The sequence below is a fragment of the Ranitomeya variabilis genome, chromosome 3 (genome assembly GCF_051348905.1).
Source record: "Ranitomeya variabilis isolate aRanVar5 chromosome 3, aRanVar5.hap1, whole genome shotgun sequence".
NCBI lineage: Eukaryota > Metazoa > Chordata > Amphibia > Anura > Dendrobatidae > Ranitomeya > Ranitomeya variabilis.
Window position 1 is genome coordinate 2,885,843 of NC_135234.1, and position 23,502 is coordinate 2,909,344.

Sequence of the window (23,502 nt, forward strand, 5' to 3'; positions counted from 1 at the left end):
CGCCATTACCTAGCAGCAGGTGTCATCTCTGCACGGTGGACCCCAGGCTGCGAACGCACCTTATACCATCCTTATAATTATTTGGTGCGTTCCGCCAACCCTAACAGCGCCTTGCTGTTTGAACGCTGTGCTCCTCGCTGTGTCCCTCAATGATTGTGCTCCTCGCTGTTCCTCGCTTTGCCTCTGACGTGCTCCTCGTTGTTCATCCGATGTGCTCCTAGCTGTCACGCTGGGTGAAGGACAAGTAAGTGCACAACAAAGGGAAGAGGGAGGGGGAGCCCAAACACTAGGAAAGAGGGGAATAGAGACCCCTAGGCAGATCTAAAATCACCCTGTCTGCCCTAAACATTCCTATATAGGTTTTTCACCTATCGCTGGGCAGGAACCTAATCCATGCCTGCCCACCACAAATCTGCCAACCAAATGATGGAAAATATCATTAATGAAATTCTGGAACACCGCAGGTGCATTGGTCAGACCGAAAGGCATAACCAGACTCTGGAAATTTAATTTCCGGACATCTAAACAGGGACGGAGACCGCCATCTTTCTCCTTCACGAAAAAGACCCCTGCTGCCATGGGCTAAGATGAAGGTCTGATATGTCCCTTCTCAAGACTCTCAGTAATAAAATCCTTCATGGCTTGTCTCTGAAGACCGGACAGATTGTTCAGTCTGGACTTGGGTAGTTTGGCTCCGGGGGTCAGGTTAATAGGACAGTCATATGCCCGATGGGGGACAAATCCTGACACCCCCTCTTAGAAAATACATCCTCAATGACAGACAAAAAGGTCTCCGTAGATGCTGCAGAAATGGAAATGGTTAGGCAGTGATCATGGCAGTAATCTCCCCACTCCACAATTACTCTAGGTTGCCAATCCACAGTCAGCCTATGTTTCACCAATCAGGGTAAACCCAGAACCATTGGAGTGGGGAGACCCTCCAGGACATAGCAAGGAATTGCCTCGTAATGCAAAGACCCCACCCTCAGTCTTATGTACAATCTGTGTCAGTGTTCTCTGTGCAAGAAGTGCTGTGTCAATGGCGTAAATAGGAATGTGCTTAGCTAAGGAAGAGCAAGAAAACTCTGCATCCACCATACTGTCTCCTGCTCCACTGTCTACAAACATTCTCTCAGTCCTTCCCTCTGGCACCACGTCTGCTGTCAGGACAAACCGAGAATTACAGGTTGAAGACTAACGCACCCCTTGATAATAAAACTCCAGGCTCCCAAGGGTTAAAAGAGTCTCTTAATAAAATGCCCCTTTCTCCCACAAAAAAGCACATGCCCTTTTTCTTGCAAATGTCGGGAGAGTCATACGACGCGGACACACCTCCTACCTGCATGGGTTCCTCTAACTCCACAAGTATAGGTTCACCCCCGTACCTTCCCCCCGACACAGGGGTATTGTCCCGGAAAGAGGGCTCAGGAGAAGGTGGTCGTACCCATCTATCCTGCAGGCATCTATCCACCTGTATAGCCAATGACATGGCAGCCTCCAATGACTCAGGCGTTTCATACACTGCCAAGGCATCTTTTGACCTTTCTGGAAGACAATGACAAAATTGTCTTCAGAGAGCTGGGTCATTCCATTTGGTATCAGTTGCCCACCTGCGGAATTCAGAGCTATAGGTCTCCACTGAACGACTCCCTTGCTGAAAGTGACGCAACCTGGACTCGGCCAAGGAAATATGGTCAGAGCCATCATAGATGAAGGCTAAAGCCCTGAAAAACAGTTGCACAGACTGCAGAGACATAGAATCCTGTGGCAGAGAAAAAAGCCCAGGATTGAGGATCCCCCTGCAACAGTGAAATGACAATTCCCACTTGTTGCTCGTCATCCTCAGAGGAGTAAGAACAAACTTTAAAATACAATTTGCATGCTTCTTTATATACAAAAAAACTGTCTCTACCCCCTGAAAACCGGTCCGGGAGGGCAATTTTGGGTTCAAGCTGGACCTGCCCACCAGCAAAGTCCCCCAACATAGGAGTCTGCAGTTGCTGCCGATGCTGCTGAACCTCAGAACAAAGGTCAGTCACCTCCAGTGACAATCTCTGTAGCTGCTCTGCCAGCACAGAAACGGGACCATGAATCCGGAAAAAACCTACACCGAAAAAACACAGTGTCACGGTTCACACCGTGCTGCCAACACTATGTCACGGATCCCAGCAGTATGTCAGGGATCCCGGGGAGGATATCTTTATCGTCCCCACCGCTCACACTAATTTGTCACGAACCAGGGTTGTTTGGTTGCCCCTGGTTCCTTCTGAAGGGGATTTATCTATATGCCACTTCCCAGTTCCAGTTTGGAACTTGCAGCTCTCTGGCGCCCTATTTACCCTCAGATCAGACTAGGTACTGCACCTAGGGTAATTAGTCACCAGAAAGGCTGCCTGCTATGTACTAGCTATTGGGCACGCTGCAGCGAGGGCGATATAACTACTCCCACACAGGCGGGAACTATAATTATCAACGCCGCCGTCGCTGCAAAGATTCCCAATCGCACAGAACAAAGTATGCTGCCACCTGCTCCAATTACTGGGTCCGGAGCCAACACAAATCAGTAGCGCAATTCACTTAATAATAGAGCAGAAGAGACAAGCTAGCAGTTAAATATTTTACTCCATTAAAAATTAGGCAGTGTTTACAAAGTATAAAAAGATATTCGAAAGGAGACAATTCGTATATACATTACAGATTACAAAATAAAATAGGATTAACGTTGAAAAGAGCACACTTACAGGTTATATCATGGTATCATCTTGGCTGGCCTGTGGCTTAGGAGGATAAATACATCCAGATGCAAGGAACAGCTTTGCCAAGCTGGTGTTAGATCGCTTCCCGGGCCAAGACTGGGGGGGTGCAGCTGCATTGTGTGTGTGTAGAAAGGCAGATCTAAAATTACCCTGTCTGCCCTAAATGTCACTATATAAGTTCTGCACCTATCGCCGAACAGGAACCTAATCTCTGCCTGACCCTAATGATAGGCCCTACAGAGGGAGGGGATGGGGTAAGCACTAGTCAGTCTCCACTAATACTAAAGACAGAGAGGGAAGATAGATGGGGGAAAACAGTTTGAGAAGACAACAGAAATGTCACGCAACAATCCTCCAAGGATCTTCAGGGAAGACACTAACTGACTGCTAGAGCTTCCAACAAGACTGAGGAAAGTAAGAGCTAATACCCACACCATGCTGCAGCAATTGAATGTATTTAAACCTTCAGCACAGGTGTGTGATTAGCAGCAGAAGGTGGTGGTAAGTATTGGTTCTAGAGGGAGAAGAATATCGCTCCGCAACAGAGATGCAAAAATCAAGAAGGTGCTTGATCTAAATGCAAAGACCTTCTACAGCAGGATCCAGGATAACTGTCACACCTGACACACCTGTGACACTCGCTGCTCCTCTGACGTGCTCCTCGCTGTTTCCTCCGATGTGCTCCTCACTGTTCCCTCTGATGTGCTCCTTGCTGTGCCTACCGATGTGCTCATCACTGTTCCTCTGCTGTGCTCCTCACTATTCCTCCACTGTGCTCCTCATTGTACCCTTGATGAGCTCCTCGCTGTTTCCCCGAAGTGCTCCTCGCTGCTCCTTGATGTGCTCCTCCCTGTTCCTCCGATTTGCTCCTTGCTGTTCCTCTGAGGTGCTCCTTGCTGTGCCCCTGATGTATTTCTCGCTGTGACTCCGATGTACGTCTTGCTCTGCCCCTCAATGTGATCCTCGCTGTGCCCCCAATGTGCTCCTAGCTGTGTTCTCTGATCTTCTCCTTCTGTTCCAACAATGTGCTCTTTGCTGTGACCCGATGTGCTTCTCACTGTTCCCCCAATGTGCACCCTGCTGTGCCCTTATATGCTCCTGGCTGTACCGATGATATGCTCCTCGCTGTGCCCCCCATGTGCTCCTCCCCTGTCCCTCCTGATGTGCTCCTTGCTGTTCCTCTGCTGTGCTCCTCACTGTACCTCCACTGTGCTCCTTGCTGTTCCTCTGATGTGCTCCTCGCTGTTCCTCCGATGGGCTCCTCGCTGTTCCTCTGATGGGCTCCTTGCTGTTCCTCCAATGGGCTCCTCACTGTTCCTCCCATGTGCTCATCGCTGTTCCTCCCATGTGCTCCTCGCTGTTCCTCCCATGTACTCACTGTTCCTCCGATGAGCTCCTCGCTGTTCCTCCGATGTGCTCCTTGCTGTTCCCCCGATGTACTTCTCACTGGTCCTCCAATGGGCTCCTCGCTGTTCCTCCGATGTGCTCCTCACTGTTCCTCCCATGTACTCCTCACTGTTCCTCCCATGTACTCCTTACTGCTCCTCCGATGTGCTCCTTACTGTTCCTCCGATGGGCTCCTCGCTGTTCCTCCAATGTGCTCCTTGCTGTTCCCCCTATTTGCTCCTCGCTGTTCCTCCGATGGGCTCCTCGCTGTTCCTCCGATGTGCTCTTTGCAGTGCCCCCTGATGTGCTCCTTACTGTTCCTGAAATGAGCTTTGTGCTGTTCCTCCGATGTACTCCTCGCTGTGCCCTCCAATGTGCTCCTTTCTGTGCCCCGATGATCCAAGCTGTGCCTCCCTATGTGCTCCTCACTGTGCCCCCTGAAGTACTCCTTGCTTTTTCTCCGATGTGCTCCTTACTGTTCCTTCCCATGAGCTCCTCGCTGTTCCTCTGATGTTTTCCTTGCTGTTCCCTCTGATGTGCTGTTCCATCATATGTTCTCCTTGCTGTGCCCTCGATGTTCCTTCGATGTGCTCCTCACTGTGCCCCCTGATGTGCTCCTCACTGTGCCCCCTGATGTGCTCCTCACTGTGCCCCCTGATGTGCTCCTCACTGTGCCCCCTGATGTGCTCCTCACTGTACCCCCTGATGTGCTCCTCACTGTGCCCCCTGATGTGCTCCTCATTGTGCCCCCTGATGTGTTCCTCACTGTGCCCCCTGATGTGCTCCTCACTGTGCCCCCTGATGTGCTCCTCACTGTGCCCCCTGATGTGCTCCTCACTGTGCCCCCTGATGTGCTCCTCGCTGTGCCGCCTGATGTGCTCCTCATTGTGCCCCCTGATGTGCTCCTCACTGTGCCCCCTGATGTGCTCCTCACTGTACCCCCTGATGTGCTCCTCACTGTGCCCCCTGATGTGCTCCTCACTGTGCCCCCTGATGTGCTCCTCACTGTACCCCCTGATGTGCTCCTCACTGTGCCCCCTGATGTGCTCCTCACTGTGCCCCCTGATGTGCTCCTCACTGTGCCCCCTGATGTGCTCCTCGCTGATTGCTCGCTCTGCGGTATTGCAGGATTTTGGTTCACCTGAGTCGTGCCGGAGCTAAGGTGGAGATCTTCGCCCCCGACGTCCCTCAGATGCACGTGATCAACCATAGTAAGGGAGAAGCCGCACAGGAGAGCAGGTACCACAGCCGGCAGGACTGCCCAGTGAACGTAGCTTCGGGGGTGGCCGGAGGATAATACATGTTGTAACCGTAGAAGAGTGACCGCAGCTCTGGAGGTGACTGTAGGATAAGACACGATGTAACAGCAGAATAGTGACTGCAGCTCTGGAGGTGATTAAATGATAAGACACGATGTAACAGCAGAATAGTGAGTGCAGCTCTGGAGGTGACAGGAGGATAAGACACAATGTAACAGCAGAATAGTGAGTGCAGCTCTGGAGGTGACTGGAGGATAAGGTACGATGTAACAGCAGAATAATGACCACAGCTCTGGAGGTGACTGGAGGATAAGACACGATGTAACAGCAGAATAGTGAGTGCATCTCTGGAGGTGACTGGAGGACAGGTGCCCACAATCAGTCACACCCTGCTAGGAGCAGCACCTGTCTTGTGAGCTCCAGCACTTCCAGCAGGAGGCCCAGAGTCTGCCTCTCTTCTCCCCAGGGAGAGGCAGGCTTCCTGGGAGGCCGGCATGGCTTCCCAGGCTTCTGTTCCCCGGTCTGTGCCGGCGGGGGACAGAGAGCAGCAGCAGCAGCAACCGGCCCAAGAGGGACTGAGGAGGTCAGGACGGGTGAGAAGAACCATACCCACCTACTCCAACCCTGAGACGGCTCATCGTCCGCCCAGAGAGGGAGACAGGGGCACCCCAGGCCCCAGGAAGGAGAGCCCAGGAACATCCTGGGGGGAGAAGAGCTCCAGCGAGTCCACGAGTACCTTCTCCTCCCGAGTGGTCGCCATGCTACGTGAGTATGAGGACGCCGGCAAAGCACTGACCGGGCTGAAGGAGGAGCTGCAGGAGGCACGAATCCTGAACACCCGTGCCTCTAACAAGGAGAAACCTGTGACCTCCCAGAGGTTAAGAGCCCTCAGAGATGAGGTGGCCCGGTTAGTGCTCCTCCGGGAGGGGATTGAGAAAAGTGCAGGTCCCTTCCTGGAGAGGTTTAAGAACCAGCGGCGGTTCTCAGAAATGAAGGGGTTAAATACCTCAGGAGAGCCGCCAGCCGGCGTCCTAAGCGACGACGAGGAGGAGGACGACGACGACGTGGCTGTAACTGGAGTCCTACAAGCTGGAACCAGCCGGGAGAGTGAGTCGCAGAGCCGACAACAGGGAAGCGGCCTCCCGGCACGGCAGAGGACTCCGACAGCACAGGCTGGAGTGTCAGCGGAGGAAGAGGAGGAGGGCGGTCTGCTACAGGAGATCCGACAGCTGGAGTCTCCAGTGAACCTGGACCGCTTTTCCTTTGGTGAGGACGAGCCAGCAGAGGAAACAAAGAAGAGGAAGAAGACAACGAAGGAGACCGCACGGGAGGTGGTGAGTTACAGATATGTACTGATGGATGATGTTACACCTACCACCTCCTGTGTAAACCCCACCAAACCTAAACGCACGGGCTCTGCAGTGGGTCCGGGGCATAGGCAAGGTGGGGAGAGGAGGAGGACGTCCGGCGGTGCTGCCGTCTGTGCGGGGAACAGTGCAGGGGGCGAGGCTGTGGAGGTACTCACGGCGCCGGACATAGGGGACCCCGAGGAGTTTCCCTCCCTGCCCTCTGCGGCTAAGCCGGTTATCGCCGGGGCTGAGGGGGGCGAGGGGGATGTCCACGCCGTTGCGAAAGGGGGATGGTGTGGGCAGACTCCATCCCTGCTCACTACGGCTGAGCCGGCCGACGCCGGGGCTGTGGGGGGCAGGTCCGAGGAACATGGTGCGGCAAAAGGAGGGCGCACTGTTGTGACAGGGGCGCAGTGCGCCTCAACAGAGGAGAGGCACGCGGCTGCGATAGGGGAGCAGCGAGTTCAAAAAGGAAAAAAAAAGCAGGAAACATCATCTGCAGGGAACACTGGGCGCCCTGCTGCGACGGGAGGACAGATTGCTCCAGCACCCAAATGTGACACCAGGACCCCGAAGTCTGTGGGTGCGGGGCAGGCGGCGCCCCCCAACAAGCAGCGGGCCCAGAATAATAAAATACAAACTGCTGCAGTGGGGGGGCAAGGCGCTCCAAAGACACAACAGAGAGCCAGCACCAATCAAGGGAAAACAGGTGTGGTGCTGCACCCCTCCCCCGGTCCAGCAGGTGTGAGTGCAAAGAAGCCAGACACAAGTGAGGAGAAAATGGATGTTACTGTGGAAGGTGCAGAGAACAGTTTTACAAATAGTGGTGTGAATACTGGAAAAAAAGTGACGGGAAGTGGTGGCAATGGTAAGAAGAATGAAAGCAGCTGTGCAGGAAATGATGGGAGTAGTAGTGGAGTGAATGATGGGAGTAGTAGTGGAGTGAATGATGGGAGTAGTGGTGGAGTGAATGATGGGAGCAGTGGTGGAGTAAATGATGGGAGCAGTGGTGGAGTAAATGATGGGAGTAGTGATGTTGCAAATGATGGGAGTAGTAGTGGAGTGAATGATGGGAGTAGTGATGTTGCAAATGATGGGAATAGTGGTGGTGGTGGAGTGAATGAGGAGAACATTACTGGTGTTGGTGGAGGGGAAGCAAGTAGTGGTCCCGCTGCCTCCCCAGCGGTGGCGGGGTCTTCAGCCCCAAGCTATTCAGGAGCTGTCACTGCTGGGGGTAGTAGTGCGCCCTTGTCTGGTGACCCTGAGGATGGTGACTTGCAACAGCGCTTCCTGGACGCCCTGAGGAGAGGGGAGAGTTCCATCAATGTAGAGGGGAGGGAGGTTGATCTGTCTTTCTGGATAGAGAGACACGGTCTTTCCGCCTTCCGAGATAGAGGGGCAGAGACTGTCTGGTCTCTGCCGACACCGGGGCAGAGGAGTAACCGTAGGAACGTGGCCCATCTCCAGTGGGTAAGCAAGGATGCCTGTCCTGATCGGTCAAAGGTTGCTGAGCTCCTGCTGGGGATGGGCTTCGTGGCATATGACATCTTTGCCTTGATCCATCCCTATGGGACCTCCTACTTCGATGTCAGCTTCGTGAGACCGGAGGGCCTTGAGCTTTTCTGGTCTCGCCATGAGCTGGCTCGGGGTCGCCCCGAATGGCAGGGTTTCCTCGCTGTAGCAATATCCCGCCAGAACTCGGTCAGGAAGGTGACCGTTTTGACCAGTAACGAGTCACTTTCCTGTGTCGACATCTCCACCTGGGTTGGACGATATGGCGACATCGTCGGTATTCCCGAGAAGACCCTCGATGAGCATGGTATCTGGTCAGGAGCCTGGACCTTCATGGTGAAATTGAAGGTTTCAGGAAACACCGTTACCCATATCCCTTCCTCAACATTTTTGGGGAGGGACAGGATCTTGATTTTCTACCGGGGGCAGCCTAAGGTCTGTCACAGGTGCGGCAGCCCCACACACTTCAGTGCGCAGTGTGCCACCCAGAAATGCGCACTGTGTGGGGACCTCGGCCATCTCGCTGCTACCTGTGGCAGAATTAGGTGTAACCTGTGTGGTGACCTCGGTCACCCGTTCAGTCGCTGTCCGCGTTCATTTGCCAATGCGGTCCTGAAAGCGGCGAGTGCGGGACAGGCGAAAGCCGGGACTAATCTCGCCGGTGAAGGGACCAGCAGAGGCGGAGGAGGCAGGGAACCGGTGAGGAGCAGGCTGCCGCCATCCAATATCAGGCGGCAGCAGCAGCGCCGTGGGAACAGGGGGCAGGGAGTAATGACCCTAAACTCTGACCCGGGTGCTTCACTTGCAGCTGAGGATCCTAAAGACGGCGAATTGAGCGAGGAAGTCAAGAGACTTGAAAGGGAGGAGCAAAAGGACGCCATGTCTGCCCAGGAACCTTCATCCGGTGACAGTCTGGATGAGGGAGAGGGGGAGTGGTCACAGCAAAAGAAAAAGGGTAACAGGAAAACAACTAAGGATAAGAGGGGGTCCGGGCCTCGAGCCTCCTCCTTGGAGTGCGACCCCTCTGACTCCGTAGCCCTGATCCAGGTGCCATTGGAAGGTCCAGCCGCCCCCCCTCTGGTGGATCTCTCTAACCGGTTCCGGGCCCTCCAGGACTCCCCTCCAGAGGGGGGCGATGGGGACCCGGGGCCGGAGGTTGCGGACAAGGTTGTTGGGGCTCAGGAGGTCGCTGGGTCTTCTTCTCAGGGGGCAAATACAAAGCCTTCTGGGGGGGGGGACTACATCAGGACCACCAGACAAGGGCCAGAGTGTATGTAAGGAGAGAATGGATGAGTCTGTTTGTCTTAAGCGCACTAAAAACTCATCATTGTCAGAGGAAGAGGGTGAAACTGTTGGGGGTGGGAAGAAAAAGGCTATCTAATTCAATCAATCATGATGGCGGCACCCACCCCGTTGACGCTGGCAACCATTAATGTTGCCAGCATAAAGTCAGATGTGGCAAGGTACACGGCCTTTCATTTTCTCGGCCAACTTGATGCCGACATTTTGTTTTTGCAGGAGACCAGGTTGACCGACCTATCAACCATGCATAAAGCAAGGCGGGAGTGGAGGCACGGGCCCTCCTACTGGTCTCTTGCGGCCGAGCCGTATAGCGGGGTGGCGGTCCTTTTTAAGACCGCAGCGGTTGAATGCAGACGATTGATCGAGTTAGAAATGGGGAGATGCTTGATCCTAGATGTCTCCATGGGGGGACAGGAGCTTCGGCTCATTAACATCTACGGTCCCCAGTCCAAGTGGGACCGCAAGTGTCTCTTCATGAAGATCAAACCTTTCTTATTTTCGAGTCGGCAGGTGGTCTTTGGAGGGGATTTCAACAACGTCACGAGACCCTGTGATAGAGGAGGTTCTGGAGACCGGCTGGCTTACGATTGCGTCGCGCTAAATAGGATAGTAAGTGAGGCACGCCTGGTGGATGTCCACATCCGGCACAACACAGGCCACGCGGGGTTCACCTTTTTTAGAGGTAGTCAGTGCAGGTCTAGGTTAGACAGGTTTTATTTGAAGGAGGATGCCGTCTCCTCGCCGTTGTCGGTTGTGGAGGTGGAGTTTTCCGATCACTGTTTGATTATGTTTTCTCTGAGCGTTACAGAGACTCCTCGGATGGGAAGAGGTTATTGGAAGCTGAATTCGTCACTCCTTGAGGAAGAAGCTGTAAGACGGTCCTTTGAGGAATTTCTTCAGAGCCAGGTACCGCTGCTGGGCCTAAGTAACACTAAGTCTGAGTGGTGGGAGATGTTCAAACATCGGGTGGCGAGATTCTTCCGGCAACTGTCGAACCTCAGAAGCCTGAACAGGGATCGCCTGTATCAGAGCCTGAGGAGGAAACTCGAGCAACTTGTCTCGACTGGGGGTAGCCGCGAGGCGATCTCCAGTGTGAAATCCTTGCTAAAGAGGTGTCAGTACGATAGGCACGCATCTTTGGTTTTTGAGAGGGACTACGGGAAGTACTACTCGCCCGACCCCTACAGAAGCTGCAAGATGTCAGTGAATAGTAAGATAGTGACAGGGCTGATGGACAGTACGGGATCCCTGAGAAGGTCCAGATCAGGGATCTTGGAGGTCGTCAGTTCATACTACTCGCACCTCTTGGGAAGGAAGGAACTGGATCGTGACAGGATGTCGGCTTTCCTGGCTGAAGCTGTTCCTGAGCCAGGGGCTGACCTCTCGCTTGGCGGTTTGGCAGAAGCGATCAAAGAAGAGGAAGTGAGACTGGCGATCGATGGGCTCCGGCCCAAAAAATCGCCAGGTCCGGATGGCTTAACATCCGAGTTCTTTAAGACCTTTAGGGACTCCTTGGTCCCCCTCTTGACTCAGGTGTTTAATGAGTGTCTCTCCTCGGGCACTCTGCCGAGATCATTAAGGAGGTCGGCTTTGATCATTTTGTCAAAGGGTAAGGATCCGTCACGCATTGAGAATTGGCGTCCCATATCACTTCTCAATGTGGACAGGAAGGTTTTGGCTAAGATACTCTTCAATAGGCTGGTGAAGTTTGCACCGCGGCTCCTTTCGGAGGCCCAGCACTGTTGCGTTCCTGGCCGTAGCACTTTCAGTGCTGTTCTGGGTGTCCGAGAGGCCGTGGAGCAAGGCAGGGCGGGCCTTTGGAAGGGGTTCTTGCTGACCCTGGATCAGGCAAAAGCCTTTGATCGGGTCAACCACGAGTACCTCTGGTCCACTCTTTTGAGGTATGGTCTGCCTGGAGGGTTTGTGGACTGGCTTAAGACCTTGTACGCAGGGGCTGAGACTTTCCCTCTGGTAAACGGGTGGATTGGACAACCTTTCGGGGTGGGATCTGGTGTCCGCCAGGGCTGCCCTCTTAGTCCTTTGCTTTACGCGTTTGCGATCGATCCCTTCCTCAGAAGGGTTGATTGTGGACCGTTGGCGGGGGTGAGGATGGGCGGGTTGGCGCCAGAGGCTATCCTGAGGGTAGTGGCCTACGCGGACGACGTTACTGTCTTTGTTTCTTCGCAAGAGGAGGCGATGGTGGTGATGTCAGAAGTGGAGAGCTACTCGGAGGCATCCGGGTCCAAGGTCAACCAGGACAAGTGTGAGAGTCTCTGGCTGGGAGGCGGGGATCCCACGTTTGATCTTCCGGACACCCTCCCCGAACCCCAAGAACATGCCAAAGTCCTAGGCATCGAATTTGGCCAGGGTGATTACCCCACGAAAAACTGGGAAGGCAGAATCAAGGGTGTCGCCCAAAAAGTGGACCAATGGAAGGGTTGGTCTTTGACCCTGAGGGAAAGGGTTGACCTGTGCAAAGCTTTCCTGCTCCCCTTGTTAATCTACCTGGGCAGCGTCTGTGTCTTGCCGGAGCCTCTCTGGACACGGGTCTACAGTCTGTTCTTCCAGATGTTATGGGGGAATAGACTAAACCTAGTCAAACGGGAGGTCACTTATCGCACGAGGAGACTAGGGGGGTTGAATATGGTGAACCCCGTGGTGTTTCTAGTGAACACCTTTTTGAAAGTTAACGTGGCAAACCTCTGGAAAGAGAGGGCTCCTCCGTGGGTATTCTCCTGCAAAGGATGGTTTCAGCCTTTCTTCCAGGAATGGGAGACAGGGGGAAGATTGAAGGATCTCCGCACACCGCACGGGCATCTCCCGGCTTATGTTACCCCGGTTCTGAAAATGATGCGCCGGTGGGGTCTGGGAATGTGGGAAGTGAGGTCCCTCCCGAGGAAACTCCTCGACATGCGGGTCTTGCTTTCGCATTTTCAGAGACCATTGGTCCTCAGGGACTGCCCGAGTCGGGATCTAGAGGTTGGGTTAAGTTTGTTAAATTCTAGTAGGATCCCCAAGAAGTATTGGGACTTGACTTGGCGCTGCTTCCAAGGTAAGTTGTATGTGAGGGACAATTTGAAGCACAGGAGCTCCGTGGACAGGAATTGTCCCCGTGAGGATTGCGCTACCATGCTGGAAAGCATGGAGCACTTCCTGCTTCATTGTCCCTTTAATACAGAGGTGTACAACAGGGTGGGTGCTTCCATTGGTTGGCCGCGGCTGGCCACTCTGTCCTATGCCGAGTGGGCCTATGGAGCGTTCAGAGACCTCGGGAGAAGGGACCGAGCCACTTTATTCTTAGTCAGCGCAGTGGTCAGGTACTTCACGTGGAACGCACGAGTTTTAGTTACGACGCAGAGTAAAATCCTCCGTGTAGATGAAGTTGGTAGCAGCATCCTAGGTGCCCTGGTGAAGGTGCGTTCTCTGGAGTGCGAAAGACTGGGTGCCCGGAGGGCGGCCCATCTCTGGAGGGGTTTCTCCTTCGGGGTGCCTTAGTCCGTTAGCGCTCCTATATCCTGGTGGTGGGCTGATGTCTTTACACCCTAGATTTTTGTTTTGTATCTCTGTTCCCTGAATAGAAGGTTTGCAGGCATCGAACTTGAGCCTTGGGTGGTGAGTATGTAGGTTGTGTTCTGTGATGTTGGTTTATGTATATGTTGTATATAGTGTATTGTATATATTGTATATAGTGTGTATAATAGAGGGTCTTAGTTAGGTTGGGTGGGGGATTGGGGGGTTCAACGGCGGTGATAAGAGACTGATCTGGCCTGGCCCAGGCCCCGCCTGGGGAAAAACTTTGGGGCCTGATCCTAGCTCGGATAATTCCTGAACTTTGTGGCCAGAGCTGGATCAGGGGTGGCGGGATAGTTAGAGTAGCTGTGTGTATATATATATATATATATATTAAAAAAGGAAAAAAAATAGTAAAAAGAGAGAAAAAAAAAAAAAATGGAAATATAATAAAAAAAAAAATAAATAAAAAAAAAAAAATGTGTTAATGTTAATCTTGTACACTGTATTGTATTTAGGTTTGTCGTGGGGTGAATGTGGTGGTGTAAGGGGGGGGGGGGGGGCTGTAAGGTAAGGCAGTGGGACCGGTAGGGTTTTGTTGTGTTTGCTGTGTTGTATACTGTTCGGTTTAGTATAATGTGTTTATAGTGTATATATTGTATATAATATTGTATATAGGACTGTGTGAATGTAGTTGGGGTTGTATATAGTAGTATGAATGAAGCTGGGCCGGGGGTCTAACGTGATTTTATACTATTATTTATATTTATAATTTTTACAGGGGTATTCGTGTTGTTATGAGTATTTTGTCGTCTTTTAGTTTTTGCTTTCTTTATTTTTATTGGAATTTTTCTTTCACGTCCCTGATTTATAGGTCATGAACTTTCTCCATTTTTGTTCCATTTCCGGTTTATGTCTTTGTGATTTTTGTCTTTTGTTGTCGTCTGATTGGAGCTTTGTTCTTATGTTTTGTTCTGTTGTGTTTTATTTGTAATGTATCTTTGTTATTATCATGTAAAGTATTTTATTTTATTCAATAAAAGACCTGGAGGATAAGACATGATGTAACAGCAGAATAGTGAGTGCAGCTCTGGAGGTGACTGGAGGATAAGACATGATGTAACAAGCACAGCAGTATAGTGACTACAGCTCTAGAGGTGACTGGAGGATAAGACATGGTGTAACAGCAGAATAGTGATGGCAGCTCTGGAGGTGACTGGAGGATACGACACGATGTAATAGCAGAATAGTGAGTGCAGCTTCGGGGGTGACAGGAGGATAAGACGTGATGTAACAGGAGAATAGTGATGGCAGCTCTGGAGGATAAGACACGATGTAACAGCAGAATAGTGAGCACAGCTCTGGAGGTGACTGGAGGATATGAGCTGAGCTGTGTTGCCTGCAGGAACGTTTTGGTGGAGTCGGCTCGGATTGCTCGCGGGGACATCACAGCCTTGTCACAGTTGAATGCTCGGGATCACGACGCTGTTATTTTCCCAGGAGGGTTTGGGGCAGCGAAGAATCTGTGAGTATGGGGGGTTCTTCATTGTGATCATCGCTTTGTGTTTTCAGCACATAGTTGTTCTGTGTTTTTTGCTTTCTCCATCCTTCGCTCCTCATGGTTTCGCCTTCGTCCGATGCTCCTTCAGGTGCTCCACACCTCGTGTGGTTTTTCACTAGTTTGCCCCTTTACTCTTGTGGTATCTCTGCTGCCAGCTCTGTCTTCTTTTGCCCGGAGTTGTGCCCTTCCCCTCGCCCTCTGCACTCCTGTGCCTTCAGCTGCGATGTGCAGGGGTGCGATGTGCGGGGGTGCGATGTTCGGGGGTGGTGCGTGAGGCATCAGATTACACTTGTGACTCAGCGGTGGGCGGCTTTTCACTGGACAATTATGGCAGGAAACGTGATCCCTGTGGAGAGGACGCCATCCTGCGCCCCCTGACAAAGATGCCTCGAAACGTGCTCTGGGGCCGGCACCCTCCCATGTTGAGTCTGCCCAGTTGTGGTATGCTCATCAGCTGTGCACTAATGTCCTCTATCTTTATGTCTCGGCAGCTCATTTGTGCTCCCTCATATTGCAATGTCACTACTTTATTTATGAACCTTTAGATTTACACGTCCATTACTTGTAGTGCGAGCTCCAGCACCAATGTGGCATCTCTTTAACATTCCTCCTGACGGTGATCGGCAGCACTTTATGTAACGTGCTTCTGAGTGCTGCTCACTGCTTATGTACAGTCGGCAGCACTTTATGTAATGTGCTTCTGAGCGCTGTTCACTATTTACGTACAGTCGGCAGCACTTTATGTAATGTGCTTCTGAGTGCTGCTCACTGCTTATGTACAGTCGGCAGCACTTTATGTAATGTGCTTCTGAGTGCTGCTCACTGCTTATGTACAGTCGGCAGCACTTTATGTAATGTGCTTCTGAGTGCTGCTCACTGCTTATGCACAGTCGGCAGCACTTTATGTAATGTGCTTCTGAGTGCTGCTCACTGCTTATGTACAGTCGGCAGCACTTTATGTAATGTGCTTCTAAGTGCTGCTCTGCTCACTGCTTATGTACAGTCGGCAGCACTTTATGTAATGTGCTTCTGAGTGCTGCTCGCTGCTTATGTACAGTCGGCAGCACTTTGTGTAATGTGCTTCTGAGTGCTGCTCACTGCTTATGTACAGTCGGCAGCACTTTATGTAATGTGCTTCTGAGTGCTGCTCACTGCTTATGTACAGTCGGCAGCACTTTATGTAATGTGCTTCTGAGTGCTGCTCACTGCTTATGCACAGTCGGCAGCACTTTATGTAATGTGCTTCTGAGTGCTGCTCACTGCTTATGTGCAGTCGGCAGCACTTTATGTAATGTGCTTCTGAGTGCTGCTCGCTGCTTATGTACAGTCGGCAGCACTTTATGTAATGTGCTTCTGATTACTGCTCGCTGCTTATGTACAGTCAGCAGCACTTTATGTAATGTGCTTCTAAGTGCTGCTCACTGCTTATGTACAGTCGGCAGCACTTTATGTAATGTGCTTCTGAGTGCTGCTCACTGCTTACGTACAGTCGGCAGCACTTTATGTAATGTTCTTCTGAGTGCTGCTCACCGCTTATGTGCAGTCAGCAGCACTCTATGTAATGTGCTTCTAAGTGCTGCTCGCTGCTTATGTGCAGTCGGCAGCACTATATGTAATGTGCTTCTGATTACTGCTCACTGCTTATGTACAGTCAGCAGCACTTTATGTAATGTGCTTCTAAGTGCTGCTCACTGCTTATATACAGTCAGCAGCACTTTATGTTACGTGCTTCTGAGTGCTGCTCACTGCTTATGTGCAGTCGGCAGCACTTTATGTAATGTGCTTCTAAGTGCAGCTCGCTGCTTATGTGCAGTCGGCAGCACTTTAGTTAACGTGCTTTTGAGTGCTGCTCGCTGCTTATGTGCAGTCGGCAGCACTTTATGTAACGTGCTTCTGAGTGCTGCTCACTGCTTATGTGCAGTCGGCAGCACTTAATGTAATGTGCTTCTGAGTGCTGCTCGCTGCTTATGTGCAGTCGGCAGCACTTTATGTAATGTGCTTCTGAGTGCTGCTCACTGCTTAAGTGCAGTCGGCAGCACTTTATGTAATGTGCTTCTGAGTGCTGCTCGCTGCTTATGTGCAGTCGGCAGCACTTTATGTAATGTGCTTCTAAGTGCTGCTCGCTGCTTATGTGCAGTCGGCAGCACTTTAGTTAACGTGCTTTTGAGTGCTGCTCGCTGCTTATGTACAGTCGGCAGCACTTTATGTAATGTGCTTCTAAGTGCTGCTCGCTGCTTATGTACAGTCGGCAGCACTTTATGTAATGTGCTTCTGAGTGTTGCTCACTGCTTATGTGCAGTCGGCAGCACTATATGTAATGTGCTTCTGATTACTGCTCACTGCTTCTGTACAGTCAGCATCACTTTATGTAACGTGCTTCTGAGTGCTGCTCACTGCTTATGTGCAGTCGGCAGCACTTTAGTTAACGTGCTTTTGAGTGCTACTCGCTGCTTATGTGCAGTCGGCAGCACTTTATGTAACGTGCTTCTGAGTGCAGCTCGCTGCTTATGTGCAGTCGGCAGCACTTTAGTTAACGTGCTTTTGAGTGCTGCTCGCTGCTTATGTGCAGTCGGCAGCACTTTATGTAACATGCTTCTGAGTGCTGCTCACTGCTTATGTGCAGTCGGCAGCACTTTATGTAATATGCTTCTGAGTGCTGCTCACTGCTTATGTACAGTTGGCAGCACTTTATATAATGTGCTTCTGAGTGCTGCTCACTGCTTATGTGTAGTCGGCAGCACTTTATGTAATGTGCTTCTAAGTGCAGCTCGCTGCTTATGTGCAGTCGGCAGCACTTTAGTTAACGTGCTTTTGAGTGCTGCTCGCTGCTTATGTGCAGTCGGCAGCACTTTATGTAACGTGCTTCTGATTGCTGCTCACTGCTTATGTGCAATCGGCAGCACTTTATGTAATGTGCTACTGAGTGCTGCTCACTGCTTAAGTACAGTCGGCAGCACTTTATGTAATGTGCTTCTCAGTGCTGCTCGCTGCTTATGTGCAGTTGGCAGCACTTTAGTTAACGTGCTGAGCGCTGCTCGCTGCTTATGTGCAGTCGGCAGCACTTTATGTAATGTTCTTCTAAGTGCTGCTCGCTGCTTATGTGCAGTCAGCAGCACTTTATGTAATGTGCTTCTAAGTACTGCTCGCTGCTTATGTGCAGTCGGCAGCACTTTAGTTAACGTGCTTTTGAGTGCTGCTCGCTGCTTATGTACAGTCGGCAGCACTTTATGTAATGTGCTTCTAAGTGCTACTCGCTGCTTATGTACAGTCGGCAGCACTTTAGTTAACGTGCTTTTGAGTGCTGCTCACTGCTTATGTGCAGTCGGCAGCACTTTATGTAATGTGCTTCTGAGTGCTGCTCGCTGCTTATGTACAGTCGGCAGCACTTTATGTAATGTGCTACTGAGTGCTGCTCACTGCTTATGTGCAGTCGGCAGCACTTTATGTAATGTGCTTCTGAGTGCTGCTCACTGCTTATGTACAGTCAGCAGCACTTTATGTAATGTGCTTCTGAGTGCTGCTCGCTGCTTATGTACAGTCGGCAGCACTTTATGTAATGTGCTTCTGAGTGCTGCTCACTGCTTATGTACAGTCAGCAGCACTTTATGTAATGTGCTTCTGAGTGCTGCTCGCTGCTTATGTGCAGTCGGCAGCACGTTATGTAATGTGCTTCTAAGTGCTGCTCGCTGCTTATGTGCAGTCGGCAGCACTTTATGTAATGTGCTTCTGAGTGCTGCTCGCTGCTTATGTACAGTCGGCAGCACTTTAGTTAACGTGCTTTTGAGTGCTGCTAGCTGCTTATGTGCAGGTGGCATCACTTTATGTAATGTGCTTCTAAGTGCTGCTCGCTGCTTATGTACAGTCGGCAGCACTTTAGTTAACGTGCTTTTGAGTGCTGCTTGCTGCTTATGTGCAGTCGGCAGCACTTTAGTTAATGTGCTTTTGAGTGCTGCTTGCTGCTTATGTGCAGTCAGCAGCACTTTAGTTAATGTGCTTTTGAGTGCTGCTCGCTGCTTATGTGCAGTCAGCAGCAGTTTATGTAATGTGCTTCTAAGTGCTGCTTGCTGCTTATGTGCAGTCGGCAGCACTTTAGTTAACGTGATTTTGAGTGCTGCTAGCTGCTTATGTGCAGTTGGCAGCACTTTATGTAATGTGCTTCTAAGTGCTGCTCGCTGCTTATGTACAGTCGGCAGCACTTTAGTTAACGTGCTTTTGAGTGCTGCTTGCTGCTTATGTGCAGTCGGCAGCACTTTAGTTAATGTGCTTTTGAGTGCTGCTCGCTGCTTATGTGCAGTCAGCAGCAGTTTATGTAATGTGCTTCTAAGTGCTGCTTGCTGCTTATGTGCAGTCGGCAGCACTTTAGTTAACGTGCTTTTGAGTGCTGCTAGCTGCTTATGTGCAGTTGGCAGCACTTTATGTAATGTGCTTCTAAGTGCTGCTCGCTGCTTATGTACAGTCGGCAGCACATTAGTTAACGTGCTTTTGAGTGCTGCTCGCTGCTTATGTGCAGTCGGCAGCACTTTAGTTAATGTGCTTTTGAGTGCTGCTCGCTGCTTATGTGCAGTCAGCAGCACTTTATGTAATGTGCTTCTAAGTGCTGCTCGCTGCTTATGTGCAGTCGGCAGCATTTTATGTAATGTGCTTCTTAGTGCTGCTCGCTGCTTATGTGCAGTCGGCAGCACTTTAGTTAACATGCTCTTGAGTGCTGCTCGCTGCTTATGTACAGTCGGCAGCATTTTATGTAATGTGCTTCTGAGTGCTGCTCGCTGCTTATGTGCAGTCAGCAGCACTTTAGTTAACGTGCTTTTGCGTGCTGCTTGCTGCTTATGTACAGTCGGCAGCACTTTATGTAATGTGCTTCTGAGTGCTGCTCGCTGCTTATGTACAGTCAGCAGCACGTTATGTACTGTGCTTCTGAGTGCTGCTTGCTGCTTATGTACAGTCGGCAGCACTTTATGTAATGTGCTTCTAAGTGCTGCTCGTTGCTTATATACAGTCGGCAGTACTGTGCTGCTCGCTGCTTATATGTACAGTAGGCAGCACTTTATGTACTGTGCTTCTGAGTGCTGCTCGCTGGTTATATGTACAGTCGGCAGCACTTTATGTAATGTGCTTCTGAGTGCTACTCGCTGCTTATGTACAGTCGGCAGCACTCTCACTTCTGCTGCGATCTCCTGACAGACGCTTCTTTCACATGATATTTTCTGGTAGATTCTGCCTCTCAAGTTTTTTCTTTCTTTTCGTTGATTTCTCACATTAGGTAATCTGTCTTAAAAGAATGGCATGCACAGCCCCTAGTGACGTGCGCAGCCTCTGGGTGACGTGCACAGCCCCTAGTGACATGCGCAGCCTCTGGGCGACATGCACAGCCCCTAGCAACGTGTGCAGCCTCTGGGTGACGTACACACCCCCTAGAGACGTGCGCAGCCTCTGGGTGACGTACACACCCCCTAGAGACGTGCGCAGCCTCTGGGTGACGTACACGGCCCCTAGTGACATGCGCAGCCTCTGGGTGACGTACACACCCCCTAGCGACGTTCGCAGCCTCTGGGTGACGTACACAGCCTCTAGCGACGTGCACAGCCTCTGGGTGACGTACACACCCCCTAGAGACGTGCGCAGCCTCTGGGTGACGTACACAGCCCCTAGCAACATGTGCAGCCTCTGGGTGACGTGCACAGCCCCATGCAACATGTGCAGCCTCTGGGTGACGTACACAGCCCCTAGCAACGTGTGCAGCCTCTGGGTGACGTACACAGCCCCTAGCGACGTGCGCAGCCTCTGGGTGACGTACACACCCCCTAGCGACGTGCGCAGCCTCTGGGTGACGTACACGGCCCCTAGCGACGTGCGCAGCCTCTGGGTGACGTACACAGCCCCTAGCGACGTGCGCAGCCTCTGGGTGACGTACACAGCCCCTAGCGACGTGCACAGCCTCTGGGTGACGTACACAGCCTCTAGCGACGTGCACAGCCTCTGGGTGACGTACACACCCCCTAGAGACGTGCGCAGCCTCTGGGTGACGTACACAGCCCCTAGCAACATGTGCAGCCTCTGGGTGACGTGCACAGCCCCATGCAACATGTGCAGCCTCTGGGTGACGTACACAGCCCCTAGCAACGTGTGCAGCCTCTGGGTGACGTACACAGCCCCTAGCGACGTGCGCAGCCTCTGGGTGACGTACACACCCCCTAGCGACGTGCGCAGCCTCTGGGTGACGTACACGGCCCCTAGCGACGTGCGCAGCCTCTGGGTGACGTACACAGCCCCTAGCGACGTGCGCAGCCTCTGGGTGACGTACACAGCCCCTAGCGACGTGCGACGCCTCTAGGGAAGTGAGCGGTTCTGGGGGACATGTGCTGCCTCTGGGTGACGCCAGTGGCCTCTGTGGGATGTGATCAGCCACAACTGTGTGAGTTGTGGGGTCTCTGGGGGATGTGAGTTGTCTTTGGGCTTTTTGCTCTGCCTCTGAGTGACGTAAGTGGCCTTTGGGTGATGTCGCCACCCTCAGGGTGACGTGAGCAACCTCAGGGTGATGTGGGCGGCCTCAGGGCGACTTGAATAGCCTCAGGGCGATGTTGGTGGCCTCGGGGTTACGTGAGCGGCCTCAGGGTGATGTGGGCGACCTCAGGGTGACGTGAGCAGCCTCAGGGTAAGGTGAGCGGCCTCTGGGTGATGTGAGCTGCCTCGAGGCGACTCGAGCAGCCTCGGGGTGACATAGGCGGCCTCAGGGCGACATAAACGGCCTCGGGGCGAGGTGGGCGGCCTCAGGGTGATGTGAGTGGCCTCGGGGCGACGTGGGCAGTCTCAGGGTAACGTGAGCGGCCTCATGGTAACGTGAGCAGCCTCGGGGTGAAGTGAGCTGCCTCGAGGCGACTTGAGCGGCCTCGGGGTGACATGGCGGCCTCAGGGCGACGTGAACGGCTTTGGGGCGACGTGGGCGGCCTCAGGGTGACGTGAGTGGCCTCGAGGCGACATGGGCAGCCTCAGGGTAAGGTGAGCAGCCTCGGGGTGACATGAGCTGCCTCGAGGCGACTTGAGCGGCCTCGGAGTGACATGGGCGGCCTCAGGGTAACGTGAGTGGCCTCGGGGCGAGGTGGGCGGCCTCAGGCCGATATTGGTGGTCTCGGGGTGACGTGGGCGGCCTCGGGGAGACGTGGGTGGCCTCGGGGTGACGTGGGCGGCCTCAGGATAACGTGAGCGGCCTCGGGGTGACCTCGGGGTGACATGGGCGGCCTCAGGGCGACGTGAACGGCCTCAGGGCGATGTTGGTGGCCTCAGGATAACGTGAGCGGCCTCGGGGCGATGTTGGTGGCTTCGGGGTGACGTGAGCGGCCTCAGGGCGATGTGGGCGACCTCAGGGTGACGTGAGCAGCTTCAGGGTAACGTGAGCGGCCTCGGGGCGACGTGGGTGGTCTCGAGGTGACGTGAGCGGCCTCGGGGTGACGTGGGTGGCCTCAGGGTAACGTGAGCGGCCTCGGGGCGACATGGGCGGCCTCAGGATAACGTGAGCGGCCTCGGGGCGACCTCAGGGCGACGTGGGTGGCCTCAGGGTAACGTGAGCGGCCTCGGGGCGACATGGGCGGCCTCCTGCTCCCTTCCTGGCGTCGTCTTCCTTCCTTTTCTCACATGTTTCTGTTTCTCGAGCTGTAATAAGATTCCTTCTCTGCCTCGTTGTTCTTGTGGGATTATCACAGCGCCACCTGAGATGTTCTCGCCAGGTGATGTCATCAGATGGGGGCGGGGCAGAGTCACTGATGCTGATTGGTCCTTTATATTTCAGCTCATCGTTTGCAGTAGACGGAGAATCCTGTAATGTCCATGACGACGTCCAGAGAGTCATCCAGGAGTTCAACACCGCAAAGAAGCCAATAGGGTGAGTCCCAGCGAGAGCCATCCACACCCCGAACCCCAATATATACACCACGTATACGGGATGCAAATAGTGCCGCCACTGTAGATCTTTTATTATAAAAATGAAAAACATAACAATAATAATAACAGAAATAAAACAGAAATATCAGCCAGAAAATAATCTGTATAATGAACACTGGTCCAGCCGTTCATCCTCTCCTCTCACACATATTATATATACAGAATAATAACTAATAATAACTAACATTAAGTACTTACACCTTCTGGTCCGGTCACCAAAAAAATAATAACAAACAAATAAAATAAACAATGGCAAACTAAAACTATATACATAAACTTATTTTTAAAATTTATTTTTTAATTTTAAATAAAATAGCCACAAACCAAACAAGTATATACAATACTAAGCTAACCACCACCCCACACTCAAGCGCACCATTCCCAACCCCCCGCACTGACCTGAGAGCTGGTCCTGCGTCTCATGCCTCAGTTCATGTCCAATGTCCATAGGCCAGATCAGGCAGGGCCAGATTTTCCCCCAAACACCCCAGAATCCCATAGTCCCACAAGATAAACCCACCTCTCCCCTTTTCCCACCACCTAACACCTACACCCAAATCTATATCCCCATATACAATATATACATTATATACAGCAGCACACACCACAATAACCATAAATCACGAAGCCCAAGTTCGGCGCCTGCAGCCCTACATCACTGTATAATCAAACAAAACAAAAATCTACAGTGTCAGCAGCAGCCCACCACCAGGAAAGGAGATGACCAGACTAGGGCACACTAAAAGAAAAGCCCCTCCAGAGGAGAGCGGCCCTCCGTGTGCCCAGTCTCCCATGCTCCAGAGAGCGCACCTTCACCAGGTCACCGAGTATGGTCCTAAACACATCATCCACTGGGAGGATTTTTCGTTGCGTCGATACTAAGCACTGCGCTTTCCACGTGTGATACCTACCCACTGCGCTAACTAGAAATT

General features: G+C 52.2%; 1 protein-coding gene across 1 annotated transcript in view; it reads left to right on the forward strand.

The window, feature by feature from the left end:
- Nucleotides 1–23,502, forward strand: part of GATD3 (glutamine amidotransferase class 1 domain containing 3) — a 116,807-nt gene that overhangs the window by 71,844 nt on the left and 21,461 nt on the right. Inside the window, exons 3-5 of the mRNA XM_077293550.1 lie at nucleotides 5,271–5,381; nucleotides 14,480–14,599; nucleotides 22,419–22,511. Coding sequence (XP_077149665.1) covers nucleotides 5,271–5,381; nucleotides 14,480–14,599; nucleotides 22,419–22,511 — 324 coding nt within the window. The remainder of the gene's footprint in view (nucleotides 1–5,270; nucleotides 5,382–14,479; nucleotides 14,600–22,418; nucleotides 22,512–23,502) is intronic.